The sequence below is a fragment of the Pinus tabuliformis genome, chromosome J (assembly GCF_031772625.1).
Source record: "Pinus tabuliformis cultivar Carrire ecotype Pingquan chromosome J, CPIR1, whole genome shotgun sequence".
NCBI lineage: Eukaryota > Viridiplantae > Streptophyta > Pinopsida > Pinales > Pinaceae > Pinus > Pinus tabuliformis.
The window spans coordinates 1,523,180,787-1,523,196,388 of NC_142295.1; the positions used below are offsets into that span (position 1 = coordinate 1,523,180,787).

Here is a 15,602-nt window from a genome sequence, read left to right on the forward strand (position 1 = left end):
GCCATTCATCTGGTTGCTAATTAGCCAGAATATCTGTCTCCGGAGAAAGGTATTTATGCCAAGGATAATCTCTGAAGGGTGAGCCATTTTTGGCACCCTAGCTGTATTCAAAAATCTGCATAATAATAAAACCCTCTATTTGCTGCACTGATTTTCCCGCATTGGGTTTTTTCGAGAACGATTGTCCGAAAATAACGGTGTCGCTTGTGTTGCTCAGTGTATTTCAGTTGTTGATTTGTATGTTTGTGAAGGTTGCAATTGTGTTTATTTCGATGTTTATATTATTAAATAACTTGTTAATGTAAATAAGAAGTAGGAGATAATAAACCAGATATTGCAGTAGGGGTTTCTAATGTGTTCGATTTAGAAATTTTCACACGGTAGGCTTTGCTGGTTTCACTGTAACCCACAAAGATACCCTTCTTTGTAGTGGGTTCCGGCTTTTTCCTCTTCTTCTCAGGGAAGTGTGAATATGTAAGGCACCCAAAGATTCTGATGTGCCCAATCTCAGGGTTCTTCCCAGAAAAAGCCTCCTTGGGAGTTGTACTCCCCAAGACTCTATGTCGGCTCCTGTTCTGCAAATACACTGCAGTGTTAAATGTCTCGACCCATAAAAAGAAAGGTAGTATTTGATCATGCAACATAGCACCTGGAGATCTTGATACTTGTTGTGTGTCCCCTTGCTGAGGAACTCACTGCTCTACCTGATCAACCACTTGAGACCTCCTCAAGTCCCTCTCCTCAAATATCACATCTCACCTTAGGACAACTTTCCTTTGCGCAAGAACATATATATACGGTAGGCCCTGTTGGTCTCACTGTAACCCACAAAGATACCCTTCTCTGCAGTGGGTATCCAAATTTTCCCTCTTCTTCTCAGGGAAGTGTGAATATGTAAGGAACCCAAGGATCCTGATGTGCCCAATCTTAGGCTTCTTCCTAGAAAAAGCCTCCTTGGGAGTCGTACTCCCCAAGACTATGTGGGATCCTGTTCTGCAGATACATTGTAGTGTTACATGCCTAACCCATAAAAAAAAGGAAATCTTTGATCATGCAACATAGCTCTAGCTGCACCCACTATGGCCTTGTTCTTCCTCTCTACTACCCCATTTTGCTACGGGTTATAAGGCACTATGTACTTCCTCTTGATGCCCACTCTACAAAACTCGTTCATCTCCTTGGAGGTATACTCACCCCTATTGTCTGATCTCAACACCTTGATCTTCTTCCCCGTCTGGTTCTCCAGAAAGAAAATCCAAGTCTTCTTAGAGTAGTCATCAATGAACGTCACATAGTAGTCGCCTATGCTCAATTATACATGAGACATAGGACCACAAACATCAAAGTGTACCAAGTCTAGGATACTTGCCACCTGACTATAACTGGTTGGGAAAGGTGTCTTGGTGTACTTTCCCAAAGCACACCCCTTGCAAACATCATGATGCTCAGTGCTAAGCTCAGGTAAACCTGTAACCATCTCCCTTAGCATCCTGAATGCTCCATGGTGCAAATGGGTCATCCTCCTGTGCCATATCTCGCACAACTCAGTGCTGTTGGTCTGCGCTACCAACGCTCTAATAGGCTGAAACATAAACTTGAATAGCCTCCCGCTGCCGACTGCAATCACTCTAACATACTTGACACTAGATCCCTTGGGATATGTGAGCACTTGTCCTCCTCAGAACAACACTACATACCCTTTGTCCTCAATACTGGAGACTAAAATCAAGTTCTTGTTCAACCCTGGAACATAAAGAACATTTGTCACTTTCAGAGGAGGTAATGACTCCCTCTGAAAGGATATTGTCCCCACTCCTGTTGCTCTGACCTTGGAGTTATCTCCAAGCATAACTTCCAAGTCAATATCATCCTCTGTCAGACTCGCGAAGTGCTCTCTCACTTCAGTCATATGGCAAGGTGCTCCACTGTCTACAAACCACACACCGGTAGACATGACATGAGTGGCAAGACTCACAACTAAGGAAAACTTTGTGTCAAATCTGGAGGCGAGCTTATCCACCTCTGCCGAAGCTGCAGCTCCCTTCTTCTTGGCCTTCTTGTTGGGACATTGAACAACATAGTGACCCAACTTTCCACAACCAAAGCATTTCACTTTGCTCATGTTCTCCTCCTTAGCCTTTTGCTTCTCCTTCTGCTACTTATCTCCACTAGAAGACCCCTTCTTGGCCTTTTGCTTGCCCTTAGTTGCAAGGGCAACATTCTCCTCCTTATCTCCCCCATCACGCTGATTACTACTCTTCGCACTTCTCCTGGATGAAATCATCCCACTTCCTCCTCTAGTCTGGAAAATGCTCTCTGGCCACAATGCCATATATGAATCCATCCCACTGCTTGGCAAAACCATCTAGTGCAATCCTAACCAACTGGACCTCAGGGTTAGCCTCTCCCACAACAACCAACTCACCTCTCGCTTGTATGATCTTGGTGTGGTACGAGGTCACATTGTCAGTCTTGGTCATCTTTGGTGTTTCTTAGCTTCCGCCTCAACACCATCTTCATGTTTTCATTGGAGCTCTAGCGTAATGTGACAAAGGAATCCCACATCTCGTAGACAAACTTCATTCTTGTCACATGAGGAAATAGGTGGTCTTTGATGGCACAATAATGATTCTCCTTGCCTTCACATTCTTCTTGTTGAATTCCACCTAATGAATTGGATTAGTAGGAGGTTCCATAGGACTCTCCACAATGTCCCACACTTCAACTTCTTCAAGCAGTGGCATCATTCTCTGTTTCCAGGGGCCAAAGTTATCAACCCCACTCAATCTGGCCTCCACCCTCAAACCAGTCGCCATGACCCTCACAACCAACACAAATAAGCAGATCTGTTACTAGGCAACCTTCCTCCCTTTCAACCAATAATTCTTTGGGTTTGACTGAGGTTTTAGGCTTGCTGTTCATTGATATAGCAGAAATTCGCTTGCTGGTCTCTTCTATCAGCTGGTGGAAAAACTTTAGATCTGAAGCTCCTCAAGTTCTGATACCATGTAGAAACTTTGAATGCTGTAGCCCCAGCCTATTTTTAAGTTTTTGCATAAGGCTTAATGCCCAAACCCAACATGACATATAGCTGATATAAATGTTAAATTTGCATTTAACTTAAAACATAAGACCACTCTACTCTTTTCTTTCCAGCTGATATGAAGGTAAAGACAAGCGCGCACAGAATTTTTACACAGTGATTTTGATCTAATGACCCTGGAAAAAAGCTCACAAGGGGAAAACCAATTTTCAAGGAGGATTATATTGCTTCTTAAGAAAATTTAATACACAACAAAAATAACACAAACTTATCTCCCTTTGCTGACAAGATAGTACATTCCTTTTTGCATGAAGAACTCTGCCACACAGATGAAAATCTCTGTTACTGATTCTCTAGCTGAAATTGAATAGAAAATCAGGTCAAACATAGCCAAACCTTCCCAGAAATTTCGAGCCTCTTTTTTGACCAAAACAACCTTAGGATTCATGTTGAAACTGCCTTGAAATTCGTGGTTCCAGTCCACAAATTTATTGCAGAGACAAACCTTGGGATTTGTGCCAGAATTCCTCCCTCCCGCGTTCTCTGACAACAGACAAAAGCCCTCGAAATTTGGGCCAGATGTGCTCCAATCAAGCCAGCAATCTGAGTTTCTTGCCTGGAAAATCAAGCTGTCTATAAATGCGTTATAACTGATTTACTTCCCTCTGCCTTGGGATTCGAGCTCCTTGATTGCTGTAGAAATCTCCTCCTGCAATTGCTGTAGCAGCCTCTTCCTTTGCTCTCTCTCCTTCTCTGAAATGCTTATGAGAATAATGAATGAATTATGAGAGAAATCCCTTTCCTTTTCCTTTTTGTCATCTCAAATTGAAGAGAATCCTAACCCTTGAGATCTAATGGCTGAGATTAAATCTCAGCTCATTAGATCAAGGGTGGATATCTTTCCCTTTCTTGACCCCTTCTCTCATGTGGTCCCCCTCAATTAATAAGTCTTCTAGTTACCTTTTAATGTTTTGTGCCATGTGCACTTTTTCTTTGATAAAGTCACTTTTAAAACGTAAAAGTCACTTTAATATTAAAAGGTGTACTTTGTACTTTTCTCACAGTGTCACTTTATAACAGACATTAATAAATTAAGGTACATAGTACATAACCCATAAAAAAGAACTTTGCTTGATGACATTGATAAAACTCATAAAGTCACATGGCAAAAAAATCATTGATGTGCCTTCCTAGGCCAAAAAGATGAATGCACTAAGAAACGCCTCCTTGGTACCATTATTTTCAACAGTCATGAGTTATCTGAGTTGAACTGGTTGGAGTTTGTCCTTAGGTCACTTGAGTGCGTTAATTGCTTTCTATTGGAATCCATGCATGGGTCTAGGAGTGACTTGGAACTTGCGTGAGTTAACTGAGTCACATGTATGCATGGAGGAGTCTATGAGGTTTTTTCTAAATTTAACTAAATGCATGCATTCTCTTTTCTCCACTTTACTTTAGTCTAACTCTCTCTCTCTCTCTGTTTTGTTTGACCTCTGTTGGACTAAGTCTACTTGACTTTCACTCATGAACATGGCCTAATCTTACCCCACTTTTCCCCTAGATTCACACCCCACTAGCATGTTTCCACTTCACTAACCAATCTCTCTGGTAGGCTAATGTGCACCTCTACTTGCTCATACACATCAGGCTCTCTTATCTCCATTCCTTGCTCACTTCTCTCCACCATACCCCCACTACACCTATGTGCATGGTTGCTTTCTCTAGTTCGTTGCTACTTGAATAGGATAGACTATCTATTGAGCTAGGGTACATTGATGCTTCAGGATATTTCACCTTGTGTTGATTCATCCATTCCCTAGTTTAACTCAGAGCAGTTGACCCTTTACTCTTATCTGGGATTACAAGATTCATAGTCACTTGGACTGGAAGAAGTTGTAATTGGATGGCCAACTCATTAATCCATGTGCATGGACTAGTCTCGCGTGAGGAGTTTGACCTCTCTCTCTCCCTAGTGCACATAGGATCCAAGGATCAATAAATACAGTTCTTGGCTATTGGCTAGTGGGGGAATCTTCTTCGGTAGCAGCAGATTACTTTCTTTTCTCTAGTTTTCTCTCTCCTCTCTTCTAGTTTCTATTCTCTTGTGTAGGAACATCACTGTCTCGGTTTTGTAATTGTCTTCTTGGCCTAAGCAGCCTTCTAGCTTTTGCAAAATAAAACTTGGATTTGATTTGATCTCTCTTTGTGTTTGTTGGCATTTTGATTATTTCTTTTGCAAGACTCTAGAATTTCTAAGCCTCTTTTTTGGTAACAAATCTGCCATTTGAAGCACTTTCTTTCTATGTTTTATTTTTCCATTTGAAACTAATGCTGGAGACAATTCCACCACTTTTTCCATAGATTATTTTACAACCTCTTTGGCTATTTGGTTGTTGGTCAAAGGAAAGTATTGCATGCTTGTTTTGTGTGCTTCTTTTGTAGACTTACAGGAAAAAATTGCATGTGAGGCTAGGGACACCCCCTTTTGGTTGGCATTCACTAGTCAAGTGGAGAGAAGAGTTTGTGAGTGACACAATAGAGCAAATTCTTCTAAATGTTGCACTGAGATTTTCTATTACAGATCTACCAAGTTTTCACCTTTTGAAGGGGTAAATTTCTGTGCTAACAGGACTTTACCAAATCTAATTCATGCTTAGGTCAGAGTTCCAAATTCTGAATGACCTTTGAAGTAATTGTTATACACCATGCTTGATTGGGCACAGATTCATTAGAATATATGGCCTTATTTTCACTTGTGCACTTATTTCAATTATGTTTGAACTTTGAAATGCAATGGCCTGGTACTTGACATGAGTGATAATTTGCGGGTATTTTCTGTTAAGTGTTATGCCTTGATGTGAATCCTCTTAACTTGCCTCTATACAATTTAAATGTGATAAGATTCATTGAGGGGACATATTTGGTTAATGTTTTTTATACAAAGTTAATCTTCCAGATTTTACGTACATATTTGTTACACCAAATACACTTCTCTTTCATGCTTACTTTACATATTAGTCGAGTGTCCAAGTTACAGAATTCTTCCTTGCATCACTCATGCACAAAGAAAGCAAAGAAAGCTTTTTACTAGGGAGAACCAATTTTTCAATTTAAACAACCAAGTCAAAAGACTCGAGAATATGATGCACACACCCTATAACAATACCTTGCTAGCAGTCTAATTGGGAATCAAGTCAAAGCCGCTACAACTAGATAAAGATAATGCCATCAAGAAAACATGTTCAATCACAAAGAATCTTATTTATTATGCTTTGAGGACAAACCATTCTTTATGTTGTAATAATAATAATAACAATAATAATAAGGTGAATGAAAAGTCAAGGGTCACACACCCTTGGCCTCATGACCAGTTAATCAATATGACTATACCATCATGACACTTTTTTAACATCATCAACTCATATCAATCAATTATTATTCAGTACTCTTATTCTCAATTATTATTCAAGGCTACGAGGTTAACTGAGTCACATGTATGCATGGAGGAGTCTATGAGGTATGCTGGAGACAATTCCACCACTTTTTCCATAGATTATTTTACAACCTCTTTGGCTATTTGGTTGTTGGTCAAAGGAAATTATTGCATGCTTGTTTTGTGTGTTTCTTTTGTAGACTTATAGGAAAAAATTGCATGTAAGGCTAGGGACACCCCCTTTTGGTTGGAATTCACTAGTCAAGTGGAGAGAAGAGTTTGTGAGTGACACAATAGAGCAAATTCTTCGAGATGTTGCACTGAGATTTTCTATTACAGATCTACCAAGTTTTCACCTTTTGAAGGGGTAAATTTCTGTGCTAACAGGACTTTACCAAATCTAATTCATGCTTAGGTCAGAGTTCCAAATTCTGAATGACCTTTGAAGTAATTGTTATACACCATACTTGATTGGGCGCAGATTCATTAGAATATATGGCCTTATTTTCACTTGTGCACTTATTTCAATTATGTTTGAACTTTGAAATGCAATGGCCTGGTACTTGACATGAGTGATAATTTGCGGGTATTTTGTGTTAAGTGTTATGCCTTGATGTGAATCCTCTTAACTTGCCTCTATACAATTTAAATGTGATAAGATTCATTGAGGGGACATATTTGGTTAATGTTTTTTATACAAAGTTAATCTTCCAGATTTTACGTACATATTTGTTACACCAAATATACTTCGCTTTCATGCTTACTTTACATATTAGTCGAGTGTCCAAGTTACAGAATTCTTCCTTGCATCACTCACGCACAAAGAAAGCAAAGAAAGCTTTTTACTAGGGAGAACCAATTTTTCATTTTAAACAACCAAGTCAAAAGACTCGAGAATATGATGCACACCCTATAACAATACCTTGCTAGCAGTCTAATTGGGAATCAAGTCAAAGCCACTACAACTAGATAAAGATAATGGCATCAAGAAAACATGTTCAATCACAAAGAATCTTATTTATTATGCTTTGAGGACAAACCATTCTTTATGTTGTAATAATAATAATAATAACAATAATAATAAGGTGAATGAAAAGTCAAGGGTCACACACCCTTGGCCTCATGACCAGTTAATCAATATAACTATACCATCATGACACTTTTTTAACATCATCAACTCATATCAATCAATTATTATTCAGTACTCTAATATACATTTCTAGAAATATTCTATCAATCTCAATGATAAACAGGGATTGTTTTGTTAATCCTAAGACTTGGGTTCAAAACTCCTAGAGTGGGTGCATATGTAGCTAGGCAGTAGACACATGTTTTAGGTAATTTTGAAGACATGTAAATCGGAATCCTTCTCATAGTGTAGCCTAAGGAAATTTGTTAACAACATTTTGGAAAAGAAAATTATTTACTTTAGAACAACTTGATTATAGAAAATTCCAAAAAATAGTCCTACCCCATTCTTTTAGAGAGAGATGAGTTGAAAACAATATTTGAAGTTTAAATCCCTAGTTAGATAGTTCACAAGGTTCCTTGTGGTATGTTTAGCATAGAATTTGAACCTTGGTAACATTTCTAGCACTCCACTTACCACTAGACTACCTCGACGGACATAAAAGTCACATTTCATACACACAGAATTTGATATTAAATTTTGGGGCATACATTACCCTTTTACCCATATGTACGTTAAATTCAAAATTTATGAAACTTAAAGATTGCACATTATGATATTTGAAATTGTCAATTTTTTTCTTAGAGTGTTACTTTGGTTTTCAAATGGATGTTACACTTGCCCAATTTGTCTTAGCATCGACTGATAATTTTTTTTGCAAATTTGTCTAGAGTTTTGGACCTATGTTGAGAAGTCATTTACCTGGACCGATTTGCCATCGAAATTCCCCACGAAGTATGTGCAATTTCCTGTGAGTGCATCTTCGGCCTCTTCACAACTTATTTATGTTTTATTTATATTCTCTTTGCTTCTTTTGGTGGATGACTTCAGAATTTCTAGTTTTTGTTGTTGCTGTTATGTTCTCATGTTAACAAGTTGACTTTCAGGTTTTTATTGCTGCAGTGCATTCAAACTATGTGGATTGCACTAGATGGCTTGGCAACTTCATTCTATCCAAGGCAAGCACAATTGTTTGTGTTTTATTGAGCTTCATTGGACTATTCATAGTTTAGTATTTTCTTTTCAACATTTTCTTTAGCATCTTTGTGTTTTGTTTTTGACATCCTTTATTATTGCTTGTTTGGTTAGATTAAGATAACTACAATTTACATTGGCTTTAGTCATATCTAAATCAATGAAAGTCGAAATAAAAATGCTAGCACCATAGTTCTACTAGATAGCACCTCCAAATGGAATTTGCCGAAGTTTCTGATCTAGATGATTGTTTGGGAGTACACTGCAGGGAGTACACCCCCTGCCAAATGTCTCACTCCCGAGTCGTGTTTCCAAAGGGAGTGTTGTTTGGGAGTGTGTTCCTTTGATAAAAATACTCCTTTCCCTTTCAAGTGTTGGGGTAAATACACACTTCGGGCCTCATCCATGCACAATTAGGTCCACATATGACCACTTTTCGTCATCTACCAAACATTCCCTACTATTTGGGATCATCTTCTATTTTTAGCATTTTCCATTTTTAGTAAGTCTATTTTTAGCAAGGGGTGCCACCTAGATGACATGTGGTAGTGATTGGGTAGTGACATGGCTATTTCCTATCCACTATTGTGCATTACTTTAGCCATAGGGTCCCTAATCACTAATATGCACTACCTCTCTTATTTTGGGAGACTTCCTTATCCACTCACCTTATCATTTTATCCTTTGACTTTCGGTCTTATTTTTGGAGGTTTTTTTCTATTTTTGAGTTAGTAGTTGCATGAGGGAGTTATTACTTCAGTTTTAACTTTTTGGACTCCATTTATATTTAGTCACCCCTATTTTAGACGCTCACTCTATTTTTAGGGTCTCCTATTTTGATTTCAGGCCACTAGATAATAACGGAAATGCTTTTCTATTTTCTAGTATGCATGCACTATGGAATCCCAAACTAGTGAATATAAGTTCTCTATAAAGGAGGGTTATTTAAGTGTATTCATGTCAAACAATATACACACTAGTTTATGAGTAATTCAAATTGCTCTCTTTAGCTGCTTAGTGTTTTTTAGTGCAATTTCTTCTTTCTTCTTTCTTGTTATGCAATTGCTAGTCCAATGATTTTACGCAATAAATCCTATGCTTGTGTTTAAAAGCCAACCTGGTATCGAGCACTAGAGAGTTGTGAGGAATATTAACATATTATTGTAGGTTTTACAAGCTTGAACAGCCCAAAGAGAATGGATCAATCATGTATCAGTATGATTCTAACTCCATTCAACTAATTTGAGTGGAAGCCAAAGATTTTATTACTACTACGTAGTAAGGGACTGTTTGCAATAATTTTTACCCCCTGTGAATTGATATGAACTTTAGAAATCAGCAGTAAAAATATGCAAACATATAGGAAAATATGCCCCAAGTATCACTGGAAAATCTTCCTCTCCTTTTCGGTTGGTGCATGCCATCATCGGAGGGTGTCCTTAGTGTTTGTACCTGTTGTTCTAACTTGTAAATTTGAAAGTAAACACTAAAAAAACAACAATATAAAAATTGTTTGACCAGCAAGTTAGTGGCCAAACGAGTGTGTAAAAATCCTTGATTTTGAAGTGTGGAATAGTCCTTAGCAAATCAAGGCTTTTTATGGAAGAATATCGTAGGAAGGGTATCTAAGTGATTAATTACCCAAATAAGTAGTTGAGAACTTTTACTAATTTGCACAATATAACATTGAATCAAATAACCTAGAGTGAGTGGATCAAAATTGAATTTTCCTCTTGCGACAGCCAAAAGGTTGGTTGCACCAAGATGACTATCACAGAACATGAATACAACGATATGCAGACTAAAAGTAATAAGAGCTAGAGAAGAATAATGGAGAAAAGAAAGTACGAGTGCTTGCTCTTGCTCAAGACAAACATGAGTTGGAAGGTTGGCCTTCTACTCATATGTATCGTTTCTTCCCTTTGCAATTCATGCCAAGAGGAGAGGTCAAATTCTCCATTATTGGCTATTTGTGTGCATGGTTGAATCAATTGAGCTCTCTCTAGAGAAGACACCGAGTTAAGTGGCCCTTGCTTGAGTTGAATTGAAGTAACTTCCAGTTGGCATGAGACAAATAACTTTGAGATTAATCTAGCCAACTCGACTTGGCTAATTTTTCTTTACTCCTTTTTAACAATTCAACTTGGGATAATCTTCTCGACTTTGGATAAGTTTTTGGGGTCAAATTAGTTTATTTTTTTGTGGAGGGAAAAAAGGGAGGGAATTTAGGAGGAAGAAGAGGGAAAAAAGGTGGGAGAAAATGGGAGACAATTTATGGGGACGAATTAGAGGAAAGATGCGGGGGGAAAGTAGGATAAAAATTAGGGAATATGGAGGGAAAATAGGAGAGAAATTAGGAAAGGAAAACACACAAGTAGAAAGAAAACTAGGAGAGAAATAAATTTGCTCAATTGCCATATCGACTCATCCTTTGCCATGTAATTGATGACTAAAAATAGACATGCTAAAAATAGGAATCCCTCTAAAAAATAGGGAAACGTATCAAATGCTTGGAATAGATAGGGGGACCTTGCCATATATAGCATGCATGTTGAGATTTGTAGCTTGGGAAGTACTCTAAAACCTAGGTTTCAGGGTTGTGGAGGAGTTGGCACACAAAATTTTTGTGGGCTTGAAACCCAAGATTGGGGTTTTGTACTGATTGATGTTGGGGCCAAAACCATGGAGAAATTTCTATATGTGATGAATGGAGATGATAGAGAACGTCGAGATGAACCAGAGGCATGAAAAATTGTCGAAATTCGAGTTGTAGAAATGAAGATACTAATTTTTAAAGTTAAGTGTGGGCAAAGGTGGCTCAAGAAGAAGGGTCAGCGTAGCTTAAGGAAGGTCCTAGATGGGCTAGATGTTGCCCTAGAGTATTGTATAAAAAGAGGTGAGTTAGACCTCATTTGTGACACATCCTAAGTGCATCTTCGATTAAGATTAGCTCTGAAATAGAGTGCGATACCGAGGCAAGGGAAAGGAGACAATGTAGCCTAGTCTGGAGAGGGTATTCTCTGCGATTTTGGTGTGGATCTTTTGTGGAACAGGCCGTAGCCCTAAGGCAACCAACAAGGTGACTTAAGGGCAAATTTGAGGCATCATCCTTGCTAGATCAGGCCATAGTTCAGAGGTAAGGTTGGGTACATTTCTATGCTTATTTAAGTGTGGCTGTACCTCTGTCCAAGGATTGCAAGCACTTGCTGTAGCAATGCACTGTGTGGAGGATTGTTGAGGGTCGAGAGGCCTAGTTTAGAGCCATTCTCCCCTAGATGTGGCCTATTTAAGGCATGCTGTAGGTGTTCAATGAGCAGCGGAATGGAATATAGGGTGAATACCCTTGCTATAAGGTTCAAATTTCTTGCTGTAGCTTAGCCGCAAGTAGTAAGGTGCCTTGTGGAGGAACCCAAGGCTAAACTAATGCATTAAGAGGGCTGGAAGGGACAACGAGTGAACTAGACTTGTTGAAGAAGGGAACCACAGTCTTGAAGCAGGGTTTAGGGGTGTTGTTGGATGCCCTAACCAGAGCTTACAAATATGCATAGAACCATAGGTAAGAGAGCAACCGAGAGATTTGCTGATGGTCTCTTGATGATGGATTGATTGCTAGTGGATGGAGAGGTCCTAGGGATGGACAATTTGTGGACATCCTAGAGAGCAATTACATCAACAGTGGCTTATGTGTCATGTTAAGAGGAGCAGTAGAAGGTTGCAGAACAAAATGTATGATTGTCCTCTTGAGCTGATGTGATTTGTAGGTGGATGGGTGTCCTAGAGGAGGATAGTTTGTGAGGAGTCTGTTAGCAGCCAAGAGGAAGGGTCTTCATAGGTGTTGGATGCCCTAACCAGGAGCAGATGCTACAACAATAAATGGTCACTCGTGGTCTGTTGGAGGGCAGCATGAGAGTGGCCCAAGTGTGGACAATGGATTGGGCATTTAGGGTCTGTTGGAGGGCAACGTGATAGTGCCCAAGTTGGAGCTCTGTGTGCACCATCTTCATGGACTTAGGTGGTTGCTAGAGTGGTAGGAGAAGAGCTCAAGGGTCTGATCAACCAAGAGCAGTTTGAGAATCCCTAGACTTGTTGTGTGGAGAAGGACATCTACAACAGAAGATGGGCAATCCTCCTAGCCCGTGTTTATTGTGAGAGATGGACATCTTGAAGTGATAGGTGGCAACCCTCCGTGGACGAAGTTTTCTTAAGGGGGGATGTATGTAATGACCCTCCTACAATTACAAGTAGAATGTGAATATTAGCATGTATACGAGTCATGCATATGATAGCTACATATGCATACATTGCATACACTGCACTAGTATACATACCGTCTAATAGTGGAGAATATTTAAATTAGGTTAATAAATAAATTATCGAAGTAAATTCCTAACTTACCATAATATAATAAATATATCAAGTAAAATCTTTGATACATACCACCCATATATGTATATATCTATATACATAATTAAAGAAAATATAATATAATATAAATTTAATTGATTTAATAAAATAAATAAAAGAAATTGTTTAAATATTTAATAAAGTGAAATATTAAAACTACGAATAAAACAATGAATGCGTTCATGGGACATTATATTAACTAAACAAGACCAAATAAACATAAAATAGCACTTATGAAATTAAAAGGGAAATAATAAAGGTGATGAGTCACGTAAGCTATAAATACTCTTTAAACATAAGGGAGACAGAGATCCTAAGGCATTGCAGGTGGCAAGGAGTAAGGAAGAGTCGAGAAGATATTGTATAGGTGCAGTGGAGAGATGGGGAAGGTTGAATGAAGCATATAAAGGGGTTGAGGAGGCCATAACAAGGGGGAGAAGAATTTAGAGAGGAAGAATTATGAACAAGTCAGCATTGAACGAGTTGTGCTTTCATTGTTCTTGAAATTTTGGGCACGGGGCCCAGAGTACCTCAACTTGAAGTAATTTGGAGCTAGGTATTGAGACTATACCCAATTTGGCAGGGAGGGTTTGATCGTTTGGTTCCGCAAGCGAGAGCCCGACAAATCAAAAGCATCTTCAACCATAGAAACTTAGGTAGGTACTCAAAATCCAATTGATAAATTTTGATATTTTGAATGGTTATACCTAGGTAAAAATCTGAAATTTAAGGCTTTACATACAGGTAACTATTTGAAATTTAGGGCTTTACAGACCAGCTTCACCAAGAACCCAACCATACAACTGTCGCAACATTCATACGTTTGTCACTGACACCCGTGCTAAACGACGCTGCCAAACTGAAACCGCCCCGGAGCACACTACAGTCTTCTATTAGTTGCTCCATCCATTGCCACCTTGTTCCCTAGAGTTGTCACTCCATCCAAATCGTAAGACGCTGTAAACATAATCATCATACCAATTTGCTGGCCGTCATTCCATATTTCAAACCCGCATACTTGTTGTCGCCTGTTTCCACGTAGTCTATCGGGCCCATTCGTCGAACAACCGTCTTGCCTCGGTCAAATGTTGTGGCTTTCACATTATTTGATCGCGATCTTTCCCTTGTCCCATTTCATTTGTTTGTTGTTACCATTTCAATTTATTATATATAGTTATATAATAACTATATATATATTATATAATTAATTCAATTATATATATATTATCCAATTAAAAAAGAAAAAAAGGGAATTGATATTGATTTAAAAAAGAAAAAGAAAAAGAGAGAGACAGAGAAAGAAAGAGGTATACAATTTTTTTAGTCACAGTATCATTTGACGTAAAAAATTACCGAGAAAAATGGAGCATAATTTGAAAATGATGAAAGAGTTCGAATCACTATTTTGGACTAAATGTCCATTTTGTTTAACGAAATTGGATATACTTATATATAAAAAAATGCAATTTAAGATGTCCAAGGTGTGGAAGATTATTTAGTACAGAAGAACTTCAAGACAATGAGCAAATGCAAATAAAATGATTAAAGGAAGAAATCACAAAAATTCAACAAAAGAACAGAGCATCAGAGAAGAAATATAAAGATCTCGAAGATCGGTTTCATGACAAATCAATAGAAAGTAATGAGGATATTTTGCGCCTAAAAGACCATAATAAAAAATTACTTGAATAGATCAAGAAGTCCAAGATTAAGAAGCAAATATTAAAGCAAGAGAATGAAAGTTCGAAGGAGAAATTCAATGAGAATCTAAGTTGCAGGAAACGTGGCCCTAGGGGGCGTTTCGCCAGGGGAAACGAAACGAAACGCGTTTCCCCGTACCGTACGGCCTGGAAATGCGTTTCCGGCCGTACGACCACGTTTTCCGAAACGAAAACGTGGCCGTACGACCGGAAACGCGTTTCCAGGCTGTACGGGCCACGTTTCCCCCAAAAAAACATTTGTTTTTTAATTTTTTTTTTCTAATGTAGATCTCTTACATTTGTTTGCCCTAGTGTTGATATGCAGTTCATGGTAATGTTAAATTCTTAAAGTAAAAGTGATATTCTCCTTTATTTTTCATTTTCATCCTTTTACTTAAATTTTTAACATTACCATGAAATGACTCAGGATGTTTGAGAGTGGTTTCGCGGTCATTGGATTTCATATGGAGAAAGTAGAATTTTAGATCTTACTCAAAATCCAGCAGACTTATCTGTTTTTCAGGATTTCAGGATTGGGGGGATTTCAATGTTTCCATTGGATTTTATCATGTACTAGGGTATGGAACTTGTATTTAATCGAGAGAACAAAGCCCTCTATGCAGGGGAGACTCCCAATAATCAAGAGAATGTAGGGTACTAGGGTATGAAACTTGTATTTAATCAAGAGCACTAAGGTCATTCGACTATGTAGGAGGAGACTCCCAATCAACCACGAGACAAAAAATTAGAAATTTCTCGTGGCTGATTTTGGATATTTCTATTTTCATTATGTGATTATTCATGAGTAAATGTGATGTAAATTTAGATACTTATAGTCTATGCATTGACAATTGACAA

At 38.3% G+C, this 15,602-nt stretch overlaps 1 protein-coding gene across 1 annotated transcript in view; it reads left to right on the forward strand.

Moving 5' to 3' along the window:
• FIE (Transducin/WD40 repeat-like superfamily protein) overlaps positions 1 to 15,602 on the forward strand; it is a 57,079-nt gene that overhangs the window by 16,786 nt on the left and 24,691 nt on the right. The window contains exons 7-8 of the mRNA XM_089379725.1: positions 8,337 to 8,416; positions 8,553 to 8,624. Coding sequence (XP_089235851.1) covers positions 8,337 to 8,416; positions 8,553 to 8,624 — 152 coding nt within the window. The remainder of the gene's footprint in view (positions 1 to 8,336; positions 8,417 to 8,552; positions 8,625 to 15,602) is intronic.